At 51.0% G+C, this 16,081-nt stretch overlaps 1 protein-coding gene across 1 annotated transcript in view; it reads left to right on the top strand.

Moving 5' to 3' along the window:
* The window catches only part of ARFGEF1 (ARF guanine nucleotide exchange factor 1), a 298,382-nt gene that overhangs the window by 247,948 nt on the left and 34,353 nt on the right, over positions 1-16,081 (top strand). The window contains exon 32 of the mRNA XM_075353189.1: positions 11,229-11,367. Within this exon, the coding sequence (XP_075209304.1) occupies positions 11,229-11,367 (139 nt within the window). The remainder of the gene's footprint in view (positions 1-11,228; positions 11,368-16,081) is intronic.

The following is a 16,081-nucleotide window of genomic DNA, read 5'->3' as shown; positions in this document are numbered from 1 at the left end:
ACAGGGGTGCAATCTCTCCTTCAAGGCCAGTCACACCCCCTGAGGCGCCTCATGCACTTCCTAGGGAAGATGGTAGCAGCAATGGAGGCAGTTCCTTTTGCGCAGTTTCATCTGCGTCCACTTCAATGGGACATTCTCCGCAAATGGGACAGGAAGTCGACGTCCCTCGACAGGAACGTCTCCCTTTCGCGGGCAGCCAAAGCGTCCCTTCAGTGGTGGCTTCTCCCCACTTCTCTGTCGAAGGGGAAATCCTTCCTGCCCCCATCCTGGGCGGTGGTCACGACGGACGCGAGCCTGTCAGGGTGGGGAGCGGTCTTTCTCCACCACAGAGCTCAGGGTACTTGGACTCAGACAGAGTCCTCCCTTCAGATCAATGTTCTGGAGATAAGGGCAGTGTATCTTGCCCTAAAGGCGTTCCAGCCGTGGCTGGAAGGCAAACAGATCCGAATTCAGTCGGACAACTCCACAGCGGTGGCATACATCAACCACCAGGGCGGCACATGCAGTCGGCAAGCCTTCCAGGAAGCTCGGCGGATTCTGCTGTGGGTGGAAGCCACAGCCTCCACCATATCCGCAGTTCACATCCCGGGCGTAGAAAACTGGGAAGCAGACTTTCTCAGTCGCCAGGGCATGGACGCAGGGGAATGGTCCCTTCACCCGGACGTGTTTCAGGAGATCTGTTGCCGCTGGGGCATGCCGGACGTCGACCTAATGGCGTCCTGGCACAACAACAAGGTCCCGACATTCATGGCACGGTCTCAAGATCACAGAGCTCTGGCGGCAGACGCCTTAGTTCAGGATTGGTCGCAGTTTCAACTCCCTTATGTGTTTCCTCCTCTGGCACTGTTGCCCAGAGTGTTACGCAAGATCAGGGCCGACTGCCGCCGCGCCATCCTCGTCGCTCCAGACTGGCCGAGGAGGTCGTGGTACCCGGATCTGTGGCATCTCACGGTCGGCCAACCGTGGGCACTACCAGACCGACCAGACTTGCTGTCTCAAGGGCCGTTTTTCCATCTGAATTCTGCGGCCCTCAACCTGACTGTGTGGCCATTGAGTCCTGGATCCTAGCGTCTTCAGGGTTGTCTCATGAGGTCATTGCCACTATGAGACAGGCTAGGAAACCAACGTCTGCCAAGATCTACCACAGGACGTGGAGGATATTCTTATCCTGGTGCTCTGATCAGGGTTTTACTCCCTGGCCATTTGCCTTGCCCACTTTTCTGTCCTTCCTTCAATCCGGATTGGAAAAGGGTTTGTCGCTCGGCTCCCTTAAGGGACAAGTCTCTGCGCTCTCTGTGTTTTTCCAGAAGCGCCTAGCCAGACTTCCACAGGTACGCACGTTCCTGCAGGGGGTTTGTCACATCGTCCCTCCTTACAAGCGTCCGTTAGAGCCTTGGGATCTGAACAGGGTGCTGATGACTCTTCAGAAACCACCGTTCGAGCCAATGAGGGATATTTCTCTCTCGCGCCTTTCGCAGAAGGTGGTCTTCCTAGTAGCAGTCACATCACTTCGGAGAGTGTCTGAGCTAGCAGCGTTGTCATGCAAAGCCCCCTTCCTGGTGTTTCACCAGGACAAGGTGGTGCTGCGCCCGGTTCCGGAATTTCTCCCTAAGGTGGTATCCCCCTTTCATCTCAATCAGGATATCTCCTTACCCTCTTTTTGTCCTCATCCAGTTCACCAATGTGAAAACGATTTGCACTTGTTAGATCTGGTGAGAGCACTCAGATTCTACATTTCTCGTACGGCGCCCCTGCGCCGCTCGGATGCACTCTTTGTCCTTGTCGCTGGCCAGCGTAAAGGGTCACAAGCTTCCAAATCAACCCTGGCTCGGTGGATCAAGGAACCAATTCTCGAAGCTTACCGTTCCTCGGGGCTTCCGGTTCCCTCAGGGCTGAAGGCCCATTCTACCAGAGCCGTGGGTGCGTCCTGGGCTTTGCGGCACCAGGCTACGGCTCAGCAGGTGTGTCAGGCAGCTACCTGGTCGAGCCTGCACACTTTCACGAAACACTATCAGGTGCATACCTATGCTTCGGCAGATGCCAGTCTAGGTAGGCGAGTCCTTCAGGCGGCGGTTGCCCACCTGTAGGAAGGGGCCGTTTACGGCTCCATTATGAGGTATTATTTACCCACCCAGGGACTGCTTTTGGACGTCCCAATTGTCTGGGTCTCCCAATGGAGCGACAAAGAAGGGAATTTTGTTTACTTACCGTAAATTCCTTTTCTTCTAGCTCCAATTGGGAGACCCAGCACCCGCCCCTGTTCCCTTCGGGCTGTTGTTCTTTGTGTACACATATTGTTCATGTTGAATGGTTTCAGTTCTCCGATATTCCTTCGGATTGAATTTACTTTAAACCAATTTATAATTTTTTCCTCCTTCTTGCTTTTGCACCAAAACTGAGGAGCCCGTGGGAGCACGGGGGGTGTATAGGCAGAAGGGGAGGGGCTTTACACTTTTAGTGTAATACTTTGTGTGGCCTCCGGAGGCATAGCTATACACCCCAATTGTCTGGGTCTCCCAATTGGAGCTAGAAGAAAAGGAATTTACGGTAAGTAAACAAAATTCCCTTCTTGTCGCTCCATTGGGAGACCCAGACAATTGGGTGTATAGCTTCTGCCTCTGGAGGCCACACAAAGTATTACACTTTAAAAAGTGTAACCCCTCCCCTCTGCCTATACACCCTCCCGTGGACCACGGGCTCCTCAGTTTTATGCTTTGTGTGGAAGGAGGCACACATCCACTCATAGCAAAAAAAAAAGAAAAAAAAAAAAAAAGATTTCTCATACATTGTATGACGGATCGAAGAAAAGAGGTCCCCTATGGGGTCCCCGGCATGCTCCCTTCTCACCCCACTATGTCGGCGGTGTTGTTAAGGTTGAGGTACCCATTGCGGGTACAAAGGCTGGAGCCACATGCCGTCTCCTTCGCCATCCCTTATGCGGCTCTGGGAGAAGTGGGAGCCTCACCGGTCATTCACCTGCTGAGACCGTGCTCCATCCGCAGCCCCTGGTGGAACCTGCTGGACCAGAGCGTTTTCATCCCCAGGGACCGGGCCCTGCACCTTGAAGGTACTCTGTGTCCCCATTTGGGGACGGTACGGGGAGAGAGGTCGCCTTTCTCCCCAGTAGCGCCGTCCGTTGTTTTTTCATCGGACTTCCGCGCCGACCGTGCCTGCTTGTCGGGCACGGCCTTAAATTTAGTCCCCGGCTTCATCGCGGCCTAGTCGCGAAAAATCCCGCCCCCGGGCCTGCCTGTCAGGGGTAAGGGCGGGATTACCGACAGAGGGCTGGAGCATCTTTGCATGTCTCCCCTCCCCTCTAATGGACCACTATGGGGCCTCCAGATTCCCGCCATGTTTGGCATTCTGCCGGTGTATGCTGCAGCTGCACAGCTCTACAGCTCCGGGGGACCCACGACAGGGAATCTGGAGGACACCAGCGGTTGGTAAGCCGCACCGGTCACCCGGTGCTGGTTCCCCTAGGGTGCCGTGATTATATATATATATATATATATATATATATATATATATATATATATATATATATATATATATATATATTCGGAACGGCTGTAGAACCTTTTCCCATATACCCTCAGTGGTCGCTCTCCTAAGGGACACTTATTGCTTACAGCATGTCGTCCACAAGGAGCAAGGAGCAAAGCCCCTAAGGCACAGGTTTTTTTCGCAGCCTGTACCTCTTGTGGGGCTATGTTGCCTGTGGGATCCACCTACCCTCACTGTGATCAATGCTCGACTCCTGCCACGCTTGCTCAGCCGGAGCCTCGGGCACTTGTGGGCCCCTCGGCTCATGTAGATCCCCCTGCTCCTCCTGAGCAGGCTGCAGGGACAGAGTCACTGTCATTGGTCTCTTTCGCTGAGAAACTCTCTGTCACTTTCTCAATCCATTGCACAGTCTATGGACAAATGGTCATCTAAGCTCCTTGAGGCATTGCAGTCCAGACCAGGCTCTTCACAGGCACCGGCCCCTGTTAGTTTGTCTCCTCCAGGGCCTTCTCGGTCCGCGCCGCAGCGCGTTCCCAGGATAGCCCCTAGGTCCCAGGCGGAGGACTCCTGCCCGGATCGCAGTCCCAGACCGGCTAAGCGGCCTCGCTGGGACTCTTCCCCGGCCTTTTCACGCTGCTCTGGATCTCAGCTTGAGGACTCCCAGGATGACGAGGTGGACGTGGGAGCTCAGGACTCTGACCCTTACTTCGCCCTCAACCTTGATACCCCTGAGGGGGACGCCTTAGTAAATGATCTTATTTCGTCCATCAACCAGGTGTTGGATCTCTCTCCCCCGCCTCCACCTGTAGAGGAGTCGGCTTCTCAGCAGGAGAAACACCAATTTCGATTCCCCAAACGTATGCGCAATACGTTTTTTGATCACTCTAACTTCAGGGACGCTGTCCAGAAGCCCAGAGCGGTCCCGGACAAGCGTTTTGCTAAAAGGCACTCTGACACGCGTTATCCCTTTCCACCTGAAGTCGTTAAGGGCTGGGCACACTCTCCCAAGGTGGATCCTCCAGTCTCTAGATTGGCTGCTAGGTCCGTTGTGTCTGTTGCCGATGGCTCATCCCTGAAGGATGCCACTGACAGACAGAGCTCTTGGTGAAGTCTATCTATGAGGCCACGGGCGCGTCTTTCGCCCCGGCCTTTGCGGCTGTGTGGGCTCTCCAAGCAATCTCGGCTTGTCTGACTGAGATTAATGCTGTCACACGGAATTCTGCTCCGCATGTTTCTTCCTTGACCTCTCAGGCATCAGCTTTTTCGTCCTACGCCATGAACGCCGTCCTGGACTGCACTAGCCGTACGGCTGTAGCATCTGCTAACTCCGTGGCAGTCCGCAGGGCCATGTGGCTGCGCGAATGGAAAGCAGACTCTGCTTCCAAAAGGTTCTTAACTGGTTTGCCTTTTTCTGGCGAACGTTTATTTGGCGAACGATTGGATGAGATTATTAAGGAATCCTCGGGAAAGGACTCCTCCTTACCCCAGTCCAAACCTAAGAGACCTCAGCAGAGAAAAATCCAATCGAGGTTTCGGTCCTTTGGTCCCTCCTCCAAGCCCCAATCCTCTTCTTCCAACCGGCCGGAGAAAGGCCAGAGGAACTCCTATGCGTGGCGGTCCAAGTCACGCCCCCAAAAGGCCGCAGGAATCACTGTCTCCAAGACGGCCTCCTCATGACTCTCGGCCTCACCTAGCCACATCCTCGGTTGGTGGCAGGCTCTCCCGCTTTGGCGACGCCTGGTGGCCACATGTTCAAGACCGGTGGGTGAGAGACATTCTGTCTCATGGTTACAGGATAGAGTTCAGCTCCCGACCTATGGCTCGTTTCTTCAGAACCTCTCCACCCCCCGCACAGGCCGAAGCACTTTTTCAGGCAGTGGACGCTCTAAAGATCGAAGGAGTTGTGATTCCCGTTCCCCTTCAGGAACGTGGTCGCGGATTTTACTCCAACTTGTTCGTGGTGCCAAAAAAGGACGGGTCATTCCGTCCCGTTCTGGACCTCAAGCTACTCAACAGACATGTGAGAACCAGACGGTTTCGGATGGAATCTCTCCGCTCGGTCATCGCCTCGATGTCACAAGGAGACTTCCTAGCATCGATCGACATCAAGGATGCTTATCTCCATGTGCCGATTGCACCTGAACATCAACGTTTCCTGCGTTTTGCCATCGGGGACGAACACCTCCAGTTCGTGGCATTGCCTTTCGGCCTGGCGACAGCCCCACGGGTTTTCACCAAAGTCATGGCATCCGTCGTGGCGGTCCTGCACTCTCAGGGCCACTCGGTGATCAACATCAACCACCAAGGCGGCACTCGCAGTCGTCAAGCCTTCCAGGAAGTCCGGCGGATTCTGCAGTGGGTGGAAGCCACAGGCTCCACCATCTCCGCAGTTCACATCCCGGGCGTAGAAAACTGGGAAGCAGATTTTCTCAGTCGTCAGGGCATGGACGCGGGGGAATGGTCTCTGCATCCAGACGTGTTTCAAGAGATCTGTCGCCGCTGGGGAACGCCGGACGTCGATCTCATGGCGTCACGACACAACAACAAGGTCCCGGCCTTCATGGCACGGTCTCAGGATCACAGAGCTCTGGCAGCGGACGCTTTAGTCCAGGATTGGTCGCAGTTTCGACTGCCTTATGTGTTTCCCCCTCTGGCGATGCTGCCCAGGGTACTACACAAGATCAGGTCCGACTGCCGTCGCGCCATTCTCGTCGCTCCAGACTGGCCGAGGCGGTCGTGGTATCCGGATCTGTGGCATCTCACGGTGGGTCAACCGTGGGCACTTCCAGGCCGCCCAGACTTGCTGTCACAAGGCCCGTTTTTCCATCTGAATTCTGTGGCCCTCAACCTGACTGTGTGGCCATTGAGTCCTGGCTCCTAGCGTCTTCAGGGTTATCTCAGGATGTCATTGCCACCATGAGACAAGCCAGGAAGCCAACGTCCGCCAAGATCTATTACAGGTCTTGGTAAATCTTCCTATCCTGGTGCGCTGATAACGGCTTTCCGCCATGGCCGTTTGCCTTACCCACATTCCTTTCATTCCTACAATCTGGAATGGACAAGGGTTTGTCCCTCGGCTCCCTCAAGGGCCAAGTATCGGCGCTATCCGTGTTTTTTCAAAAGCGTCTAGCCAGGCTTCCGCAGGTCCGCACGTTCCTGCAGGGGGTCTGCCACATGGTCCCACCTTACAAACGTCCGTTGGAACCTTGGGATCTTAACAGGGTCCTGATGGCTCTTCAAAAGCCGCCTTTTGAGCCGCTGCGCAATGTCTCTCTCTCCCGTCTTTCGCAGAAGGTGGCCTTCCTGGTGGCAGTCACATCACTACGGAGAGTGTCTGAGCTTGCAGCGCTGTCATGCAAAGCCCCCTTCCTGGTTTTTCACCAGGATAAGGTGGTTCTGCGTCCTGTCCCGGAATTTCTCCCTAAGGTGGTATCCCCTTTTCACCTAAATCAGGATATCTCCTTGCCTTCCTTTTGCCCTAATCCAATTCACCAGTGTGAAAAGGATTTGCACTCTTTGGATCTAGTGAGAGCACTCCGGTTCTACGTGTCTCGCACGGCGCCCCTGCGCCGTTCAGATGCGGTCTTTGTCCTTGTCGCTGGCCAGCGTAAGGGCTCTCAGGCCTCCAAGTCAACCTTGGCTCGGTGGATCAAGGAACAGATTCTCGAGGCCTACCGTTCTTCTGGGCTTCCGCTCCCTTCAGGGCTGAAAGTCCATTCTACCAGAGCCGTAGGTGCGTCCTGGGCGTTGCGGCACCGGGCGACGGCTCAGCAGGTGTGTCAGGCAGCTACGTGGTCTAGTCTGCACACTTTCACGAAGCACTATCAAGTGCATACCTATGCTTCGGCAGACGCCAGTCTAGGTAGGCGAGTCCTTCAGGCGGCGGTTGCCCACCTGTAAGAGGGGGCCGTTTTCGGCTCTTTTGATTGAGGTATTCTTTTACCCACCCAGGGACTGCTCTTGGACGTCCCAATTGTCTGGGTCTCCCAATGGAGCGACAAAGAAAAAGGGAATTTTGTTTACTTACCGTAAATTCCTTTTCTTCTAGCTCCTATTGGGAGACCCAGCACCCACCCCTGTGCCCTTTGGGCTGGTTGTTCTTTTGTGTACACATGTTGTTGATGTTGAATTGTTCTTTTGGTTCATGGTCTTCAGTTCTCCGAACATCCTTCGGATTGAATTTACCCTAGACCAATTTATAAGTTTACTCCTTCCTGCTTTTGCACCAAAACTGAGGAGCCCGTGGTCCACGGGAGGGTGTATAGGCAGAGGGGAGGGGTTACACTTTTTAAAGTGTAATACTTTGTGTGGCCTCCAGAGGCAGAAGCTATACACCCAATTGTCTGGGTCTCCCAATAGGAGCTAGAAGAAAAGGAATTTACGGTAAGTAAACAAAATTCCCTTTTTTTTATTCAATGTAAGTCTGCGCTGGATTCATACATCTTTATTGTTAATAGCGTTTGGTAGAGAATACCTTGAGGATAAAGGTCCTGGCTTTAGCCAGCGCAGCAGTGCTTTGGCTGGTGATATGGTGTGTCAGGATACACCATATCACCAGCCACAGCGCTGCTGCGCTGGCTAAACCCAGGACCTTTATCCTCAAGGTATTCTCTACCAAATGCTATTAATCCACTCAAATTTCCATATCCCAGGCACCCATCTTGAAGCGACTCTTGACTAAGACCCAGGCGGGGTCGAAACGTCAGAATTACTTCACAGTAGCCTCAATCAATTTGGAAAACTTTTTACATCACAATTTATGAATGCAGTGAATTTATTTATTATCTTGGTATCAAGACTGATACGCCCATCTATGTAAATATCTATAACCTAACAGTGGCAAATATTTGTGTATAAGTGTAGACATTGATGTAATTGGTGATTTCAACTACCATCAAGGTCCAGTCTAGTAACTGATATCACTCATACTCCCTGAATAAATGGGTATGGGAGATAGTGATTGTATGTACAATTTACTGCTTAGTAAGATTTTCATTCGTTCTTGAGATATTAACGGGTTTTTTTGGGGTTTTTTTTAAATTCAGCTCTTTGCCTTTGAGACTGCCGGCCACTGCTAGACAGAGTAACATGCACAGTGCTTACAAGCTCTTTTAAGCTTTTAAGCACTGCTTTGAAGCAAGCCAGAACCGTAGGAGCAAGCTGTTACCTCCTAATCCAAGCCAGCTTTAGCACAGTGCTTACAAGCTAAACATCAGTAGTGGTCGGTCTTCTAGGCAACAAATTGTAAACAAATGAAAAGTATTAATATGTCAAGAATGGCTGCAAATTTTTCTATGCATTAAATAGCAAAAGTCTATCACTGTAGCGACCTAACAATCTGTCCACTAGTAGTAAAAATTCACAGGCTGTGTGGACAGTATAATAAAATATAACCTTTATTGGTCAATCCTTAAAAACTTTAACGATTCCACACTTAATTTTGAAGCCTATCTGAAACGCACAGTTAAGAGTAACCGGGTTCAGATACTAGAATAGCAGGTAGACTGGCAATTGTCACCTCAGTCAAACCTGCTATAGTTTATTGTAAAAAAGGTGTCCAACCTAAATGAGTAATTACTCTTATGCAGACATATACGGTATATACCACTGCATTTCAATCAGGACACATAAATCTAAATTCTGTCCCATTAATGTAGGAAGAACCATATATGCCCCCAGTTACAGGCTACACAGATCCTTCTTGCCTGTTATACCTATTTAAAGGCTAATATATTAATGCTTGATATATCCCATAATAGGGAAGAGAGTCCCATTTGACTCTTTAATATAGTAGGTAAGGATATTATGTCCACTGAAGTCAGATATCACTTCCTTGGTTCACAAATGTCCTTAATATCCTTTTTAGGCCTTCTTAGATGTATATGAAAGGTATCAGCCTTTATAGTAGATATATACTCCGGATTATGCACTATAATGGTCATTCCTGATCAGGGTTAGATCAATTTACATATGAGGTAGATATCATAATGTTCTTCCCTCCCCCATACCCAGTTCTCCACACTTCACCAATTGATTGTTGCTGGTATGTAGGGAATGATATTATCACCTACAGTATTTTATTAGACCCCCAGCTCATTAGATAAAACTCTATTGAACAATTTTGGCAGCTCAGATTTTACTGCCTATTATAATTGTTCTTATCAGTAACCTCAGTAAGGGGTACTTCACATGTAGCGAGATCGTTGCTGAGTCATGGTTTTTGTGACGCACCAGTGCCCTCATTAGCGATCTCGCTGTGTGTGACACTGAGCAGCGATATGGCCCCTGCTGTGAGATCGCTGCTCATTACACACAGTGCTGGTTCATTTTTTGGACGTTGCTCTCCCGCTGTGAAGCACACATCGGTGTGTTTGACAGCGAGAGATCAACAATCTGAATATGCAGGGAGCAGGGAGCCGGCTTCTGGCAGCCTGCGGTAAGCTGTAACCAAGGTAAATATCGGGTAACCAAGGGAAGCCCTTTGCTTCCTACTACTTCTACTAGTGCCGGCACCCTGCACATGGCACCCTGCACACGTAGCCAGAGTACATATCGGGTAAATAAGCAAAGCGATTTGCTTATTAACCCACTGTGTACTCTGGCTAGGAGTGCAGGGAGCCAGCGCTAAGTGGTGTGCGCTGGTAACTAAGGTAAATATCGGGTAACCAAGTGCTTGGTTACCAACCGCAGCATCGCTTCCACGCATCGCTGCTGGCTGGGGGCTGGTCACTGGTCGCTGGTGAGATCTGCCTGATTGACAGCTCACCAGCGACCATGTAGCGACCATGTAGCGACGCACCAGCGATCCTGACCAGGTCAGATCGCTGGAGCGTCGCTAAAGTGTGACGGTACCCTAACCTCAAAAAGTTCTTGTTTTTGCTAGCACTCTCCAACAATATCTATCTATGAAGATGGAAATAACCCTATAGATGCTAACACAATATAATCTACATGTATGTGATTATCATGTGTGGAGGGGACTCAGGAGCTGATGCTGGCTGTATCAAATAGACTGCTCCAGTGGTGGCTATTAACCATTTAAACACCTCTGACAATTACTAATAGTGACATATAAATTAGATTATGGGTCTGATCTCTTGGTTGGTTCCCTTTTCTATCTTTGCCAGTACCATTGTTTTAAAATATGGAGCTGCAAGGCATATGTGGACCAGCTCCTGACAGTATTTTGTTATTATGGAAAACAGAGGCTATAGGATGGCTATTCTGGCATTGGTGGAGGTCTCCGCAGTCTGACCCACTGCAATCTACTGTAACAGTTATTACCATTACCAATGGATAAGTAATAGTTTGAATCAAAATATCCCTTTTAGTTAAGAAACTTGATAGGGAGTAGATGTATTAATTTTACATACAAATTAGATGTGCATGTGGAGGTAAGCTGTCCGTACACGTCCGATAACTGTTGGTCATTATCCCCCCCAACCCGTCCATACACAAGTGCTCGGCTTAGGCATTTAAAGTGTGAATTCCAACTGCCGGATCCTTCTTCCCCCACCTCATCTGTCGGGGGACAGTCGGAAGGCCCCCCCATACATATCAGATAGTAGGCTAGTGTCATCAAAATTAGTGGGTTCACCTTTAGTAAACCTATTGTGTATGGGGGATTTGGTCATTTTAATCAGTATTCTTCACAGTCAGCAAATGTAAGACTTAAATCCATTCTCTGTTGCTCAGTGATGTAATTGCATTATTTTGTATGGCAGACAATGAACAGCTCGCTCGCTCTGGAACGAATTGCCTAGAAAATGTTGTTATTCTAAATGGAGAAAAATTCACCCTGGAAATTTGGGACAAAACTGGCAACTGCATGCTAGATATCTTCAAGACGACCATTCCTCACGCGTGAGTGCGCTGATCTCAGGGTCTCTACAGGGAACAGCAAAATGATCTTTCCACCCATTGATTTACTTCCTTTCACCTTTATGTTCACTTCTATTCTTCATGCAGCTTTAGAAATTCACAATGAATAGAAGTTTCTGTCTAAATAAATGTACAAACACTACAATATATTGAGCTGCAGTTACTCTCTAAGATAATCTTGAAGCAGCGTTCTTAAAGGGAACCTGTCACCACTTTTTCGGGCTATAAGCTGTGGCCACCACCACTGGGCTCTTATATACAGCATTCTAACATGCTGTATATAAGAGCCCAGGCCGCTGAGTAGAACATAAAAAACACTTTATTATACTCACCTAGAAGGTCGCTCCGGTGCACACCAGTTGAATGGGTGGCGCCATTCTCCAGGACCGGCGCTTCCCCTTTTGGCCATCTTGGTCTTCCTTATTCTGAAGCCGCGGAGCATGAGGCGTCTACTACATACACACGCGTCGGTATTCAGGTCCTGACTTTGATCTGCCCTGCTCTGGGCAGATCAAAGGATTGTAGTGTGCCTACGCAGGATCGGTGAGTGTGTATGAGGTAGACGCGTCATGCACCGCGGCTTCAGAATAAGGAAGACAAAGATGGCCGAAAGAGGAGGCACTGGTCCCGGAGAACGGCGCCACCCATCTGACTGGAGTGCACTGGAGCGACTTTCTAGGTGAGTATTATAAAGTGTTTTTTATGTTCTACACAGCGGCCTGGGCTCTTATATACAGGATGTTAGAATGCTGTATATAAGAGCCCAGTGGTGGTGCCGCAGCTTATAGGCTGAAAAAGTGGTGACAGGTTCCATTTAAAGGGAATTTGTCAGCAGGTTTTCGCTACCTCATCTGAGAGCAAAAAACCAAGGAGAAAAATTGTAGGAAAAATACCCTGACTATAAATAAATAATTTGCAAGTGCTTAATGACAGGGTACTTAGTATATACATTTTTGCAAAAAGGTAAGAAGCTATCTCACCTCGTCACGGTGTACCCATCTGAGACAGTCCCTAACCTACTAAAGTTAAAAACATATTCTGTACCTGACTTGTGTCATGTCAAAACTTCAATATGAATGGTAAAGTGGTCAGCTGGGTCCCAGATTAAATACACAGCAAAAAGTGAGAAGCAGGTAATTGTTCAGCCTCAGTATCAGGAGGGCTGCACCCCCAACTTGCATTAAAGCAAGATAACAGACAAAAAACACCAACAAAAAAACAATTTGTTACAGCTCAGTTTGTTGGTGTTTTTCTTTTTCGCTCTATTGGGAGACCCAGACAATTGGGTGTATAGGCTATGCCTCCGGAGGCCGCACAAAGTACTACACTTAAAAGTGTTAAGCCCCTCCCCTTCTGCCTATACACCCCCCGTGCTCCCACGGGCTCCTCAGTTTTTTGCTTTGTGCGAAGGAGGCAGACATGCACAGCACAGCTCCACAGATTAGTCAGCAGCAGCTGCTGACTATGTCGGATGGAAGAAAAGTGGGCCCATATAGGGCCCCCAGCATGCTCCCTTCTCACCCCACTCTTGTCGGCGGTGTTGTTAAGGTTGAGGTATCCATTGCGGGTACGGAGGCTGGAGCCCACATGCTGCTTTCCTTCCCCATCCCCCTCTGGGCTCTGGGTGAAGTGGGATCTTATCGGTCTCCAGGCACTGAGACCGTGCTTCATCCACAACTCCTGTGGAGCCTGATGGATAGGAGCCGGGTACCGTTCAGGGACATGGCCCTGCATCTTGGAGGTATTCTGTATCCCTGTGGGGACCGCGCACGGCATCACCTCAGCTTTGCTGGGTGTGCTAGTGCACCGGGGACCGCGGCGCTGACCGGGTCTATATGTGCAATTACACACTCAGCGTCGCTGAGTGTGTTTATATGTAGGGGCTACCGCACTAACCGCCGCTGCCATGGGAGACTGCGGCGCGGCTGGGACTTGTAGTTCGCCGGGGACTTTCACGCCGGCCGCGCTTTTACGGCGGCCGCGTTTATTACTAGAGTCCCCGGCTTGCTTGCGGCCTAGTTTCCTTTTCTCCCGCCCTCAGCCCTGACAGGCAGGGGAAGGGCGGGACGCTGCAGAGCGAGCAGCACTGAGGGCTGGAGTATGATTTACATACTCCACCCCCCTCACTGTGCGCAGTGTGAGCACCAGTTCCCGCACTTTCTCGGCCACGCCCCCAGCTCCCTCCTCTCGCAGGACGCCGCAGCCATTCCTGTCAGCTCCTCCGACGCTGCAGAGGGGGACAAATCCTGGGAGACCCAGACACGGTCTCTGGTGGCCTCACAACCGCTTTAGGCGGCTGGTAAGCAGCACCTGTTGGTGCTAGCCCCATGGTGCTGTAGTATATTGGTACATTATTTGTGTATTGTATATACTTTACATTGTATGAGCACAGTTCATTCTGGCTATATACCCTATTGTGTTACTCAGGGAAAACTATAGCATGGCGCCCACAAAAGGCAGGGGTGCCAAAACACAGGCTTATTATGCTGCCTGCGCCGCTTGTAAGACCCCACTACCGGCAGGTTCCACTGACCCTCATTGTGTGCAGTGTTCGGCCCCTGTGACACTTCTTCAGCCGGAGCCTATGCTAAGAGGGGCCCAGGGGGAGCCACCTGTTGACACTGTCCAGGTGACGGGGACTGAGTTTGCAAAACTCTGAGACTATGGCTAAGATACTAGAAGCCTTGCAGTCCAGGCCGGTATCTCCGCAAAGGGACTCTGGTGAATCATTGTTCCCTGGCCCCCCTCAGTTGGACCTTCTTTGTCCTCCCGGGGTATCTCATACATCCCAGACTGAGGGTTCTGACTTAGACCCCAGCCCCAGATCGACTAAGCGGGCTCGCTTAGAATTTCCCTCGACATCATATTGTTTAGGGTCTCAGCGGGGGGAATCCTTGGTTGATGATGCGGAGCCAGCTGATCAGGATTCGGATCCTGAGAGCGCTCTCAATCTTAATACTCCAGACGGGGACGCCATAGTGAACGATCTTATTGCGTCCATCCATCAGTTGCTGGATATTTCTCCTTCAGCCCCTCCGGCGGAGGAGTCAGCTTCGCAGCAGGAGAAATTTCGTTTCAGGTTCCCCAAGCGTACACAGAGTATGTTTTTAGACCACTCTGATTTCAGAGAGGCAATACAGAATCACCATGCTTGTTCAGATAAGCGTTTTTCTAAGCGCCTTAAGGATACACGTTATCCTTTCCCCCCGGACGTGGTTAAAGGTTGGACTCAATGTCCCAAAGTGGATCCTCCAATCTCCAGACTGGCGGCTAGATCCATACTTGCAGTGGAAGATGGGGCCTCGCTCAAAGATGCCACTGACAGGCAGATGGAGCTCTGGTTGAAATCCATCTACGAAGCTATCGGAGCGTCTTTTGCCCCAGCATTCGCAGCCGTATGGGCGCTGCAAGCTATCTCAGCAGGTCAAGCGCAAATTGAAGCAGCCACATGCACAGCCGCGCCACAAGTGGCATCCATTACCACCCAGACCTCGGCAATTGCGTCTTACGCTATTAATGCTGTCCTGGACTCTGTGAGCCGTACGGCGGTTGCGGCCGCCAATTCGGTGGTACTCCGCAGGGCTTTGTGGCTACGGGAATGGAAGGCAGATTCTGCTTCCAAAAAGCGCTTAACCAGTTTGCCAATTTCTGGCGACAGGCTGTTTGGCGAGCGCCTGGATGAAATCATCAAACAATCCAAGGGAAAGGACACATCCTTACCCCAGCCCAAACAGAACATCCCCCAACAGAGGAGAGGGCAGTCGAGGTTTCGGTCCTTTCGGGGCGCGGGCAAGGCCCAATTCTCCTCGTCCAAAAGGTCTCAGAAAGAACAAAGGAACTCTGATGCATGGCGGTCTAAGTCACGTCCTAAAAAGACCATTGGAGGCACCGCTAACAAAGCGGCTTCCTCATGACTTTCGACCTCCTCTAGTAGCATCCTCGGTCGGTGGCAGGCTCTCCCGCTTTTGCGACACCTGGCTGCCACAAATAAAAGACCGCTGGGTGAGAGACATTCTGTCTCACGGTTACAAGATAGAGTTCACCTCTCGTCCCCCGACTCGATTCTTCAGGTCCTCTCCGCCTCCCGAGCGAGCCGAGGCTCTTCTGCAGGCGCTGGGCACTCTGAAGGCAGAAGGAGTGGTGGTCCCTGTTCCTCTTCAGCAACAGGGCCACGGTTTTTACTCCAACTTGTTTGTGGTCCCAAAGAAGGACGGGTCCTTCCGTCCAGTCCTGGACCTGAAACTTCTCAACAAACACGTAAAGACCAGGCGGTTCCGGATGGAATCCCTCCGCTCCGTCATCGCCTCAATGTCTCAAGGAGATTTCCTTGCATCGATCGATATCAAAGATGCTTATCTCCACGTTCCGATTGCCCCAGAGCACCAGCGCTTCTTGCGCTTCGCCATAGAAAACGAACACCTACAGTTCGTGGCACTGCCATTCGGCCTGGCAACAGCCCCACGGGTTTTCACCAAGGTTATGGCTACTGTAGTTGCGGTCCTCCATTCTCAGGGTCACTCGGTGATCCCGTACTTGGACGATCTGTTGATCAAGGCACCCTCTCAAGAGGCATGCCAACACAGCCTCGACGCTACCCTGGAGACTCTCCAGAGTTTCGGGTGGATCATCAATTTTCCAAAGTCAAATCTGACACCGGCCCAATCGCTGACATACCTTGGCATGGAGTTCCATACCC

Source organism: Anomaloglossus baeobatrachus, chromosome 6 (genome assembly GCF_048569485.1).
Source record: "Anomaloglossus baeobatrachus isolate aAnoBae1 chromosome 6, aAnoBae1.hap1, whole genome shotgun sequence".
Taxonomy (NCBI): domain Eukaryota; kingdom Metazoa; phylum Chordata; class Amphibia; order Anura; family Aromobatidae; genus Anomaloglossus; species Anomaloglossus baeobatrachus.
This window is presented reverse-complemented; position numbering and strand designations above follow the sequence as displayed.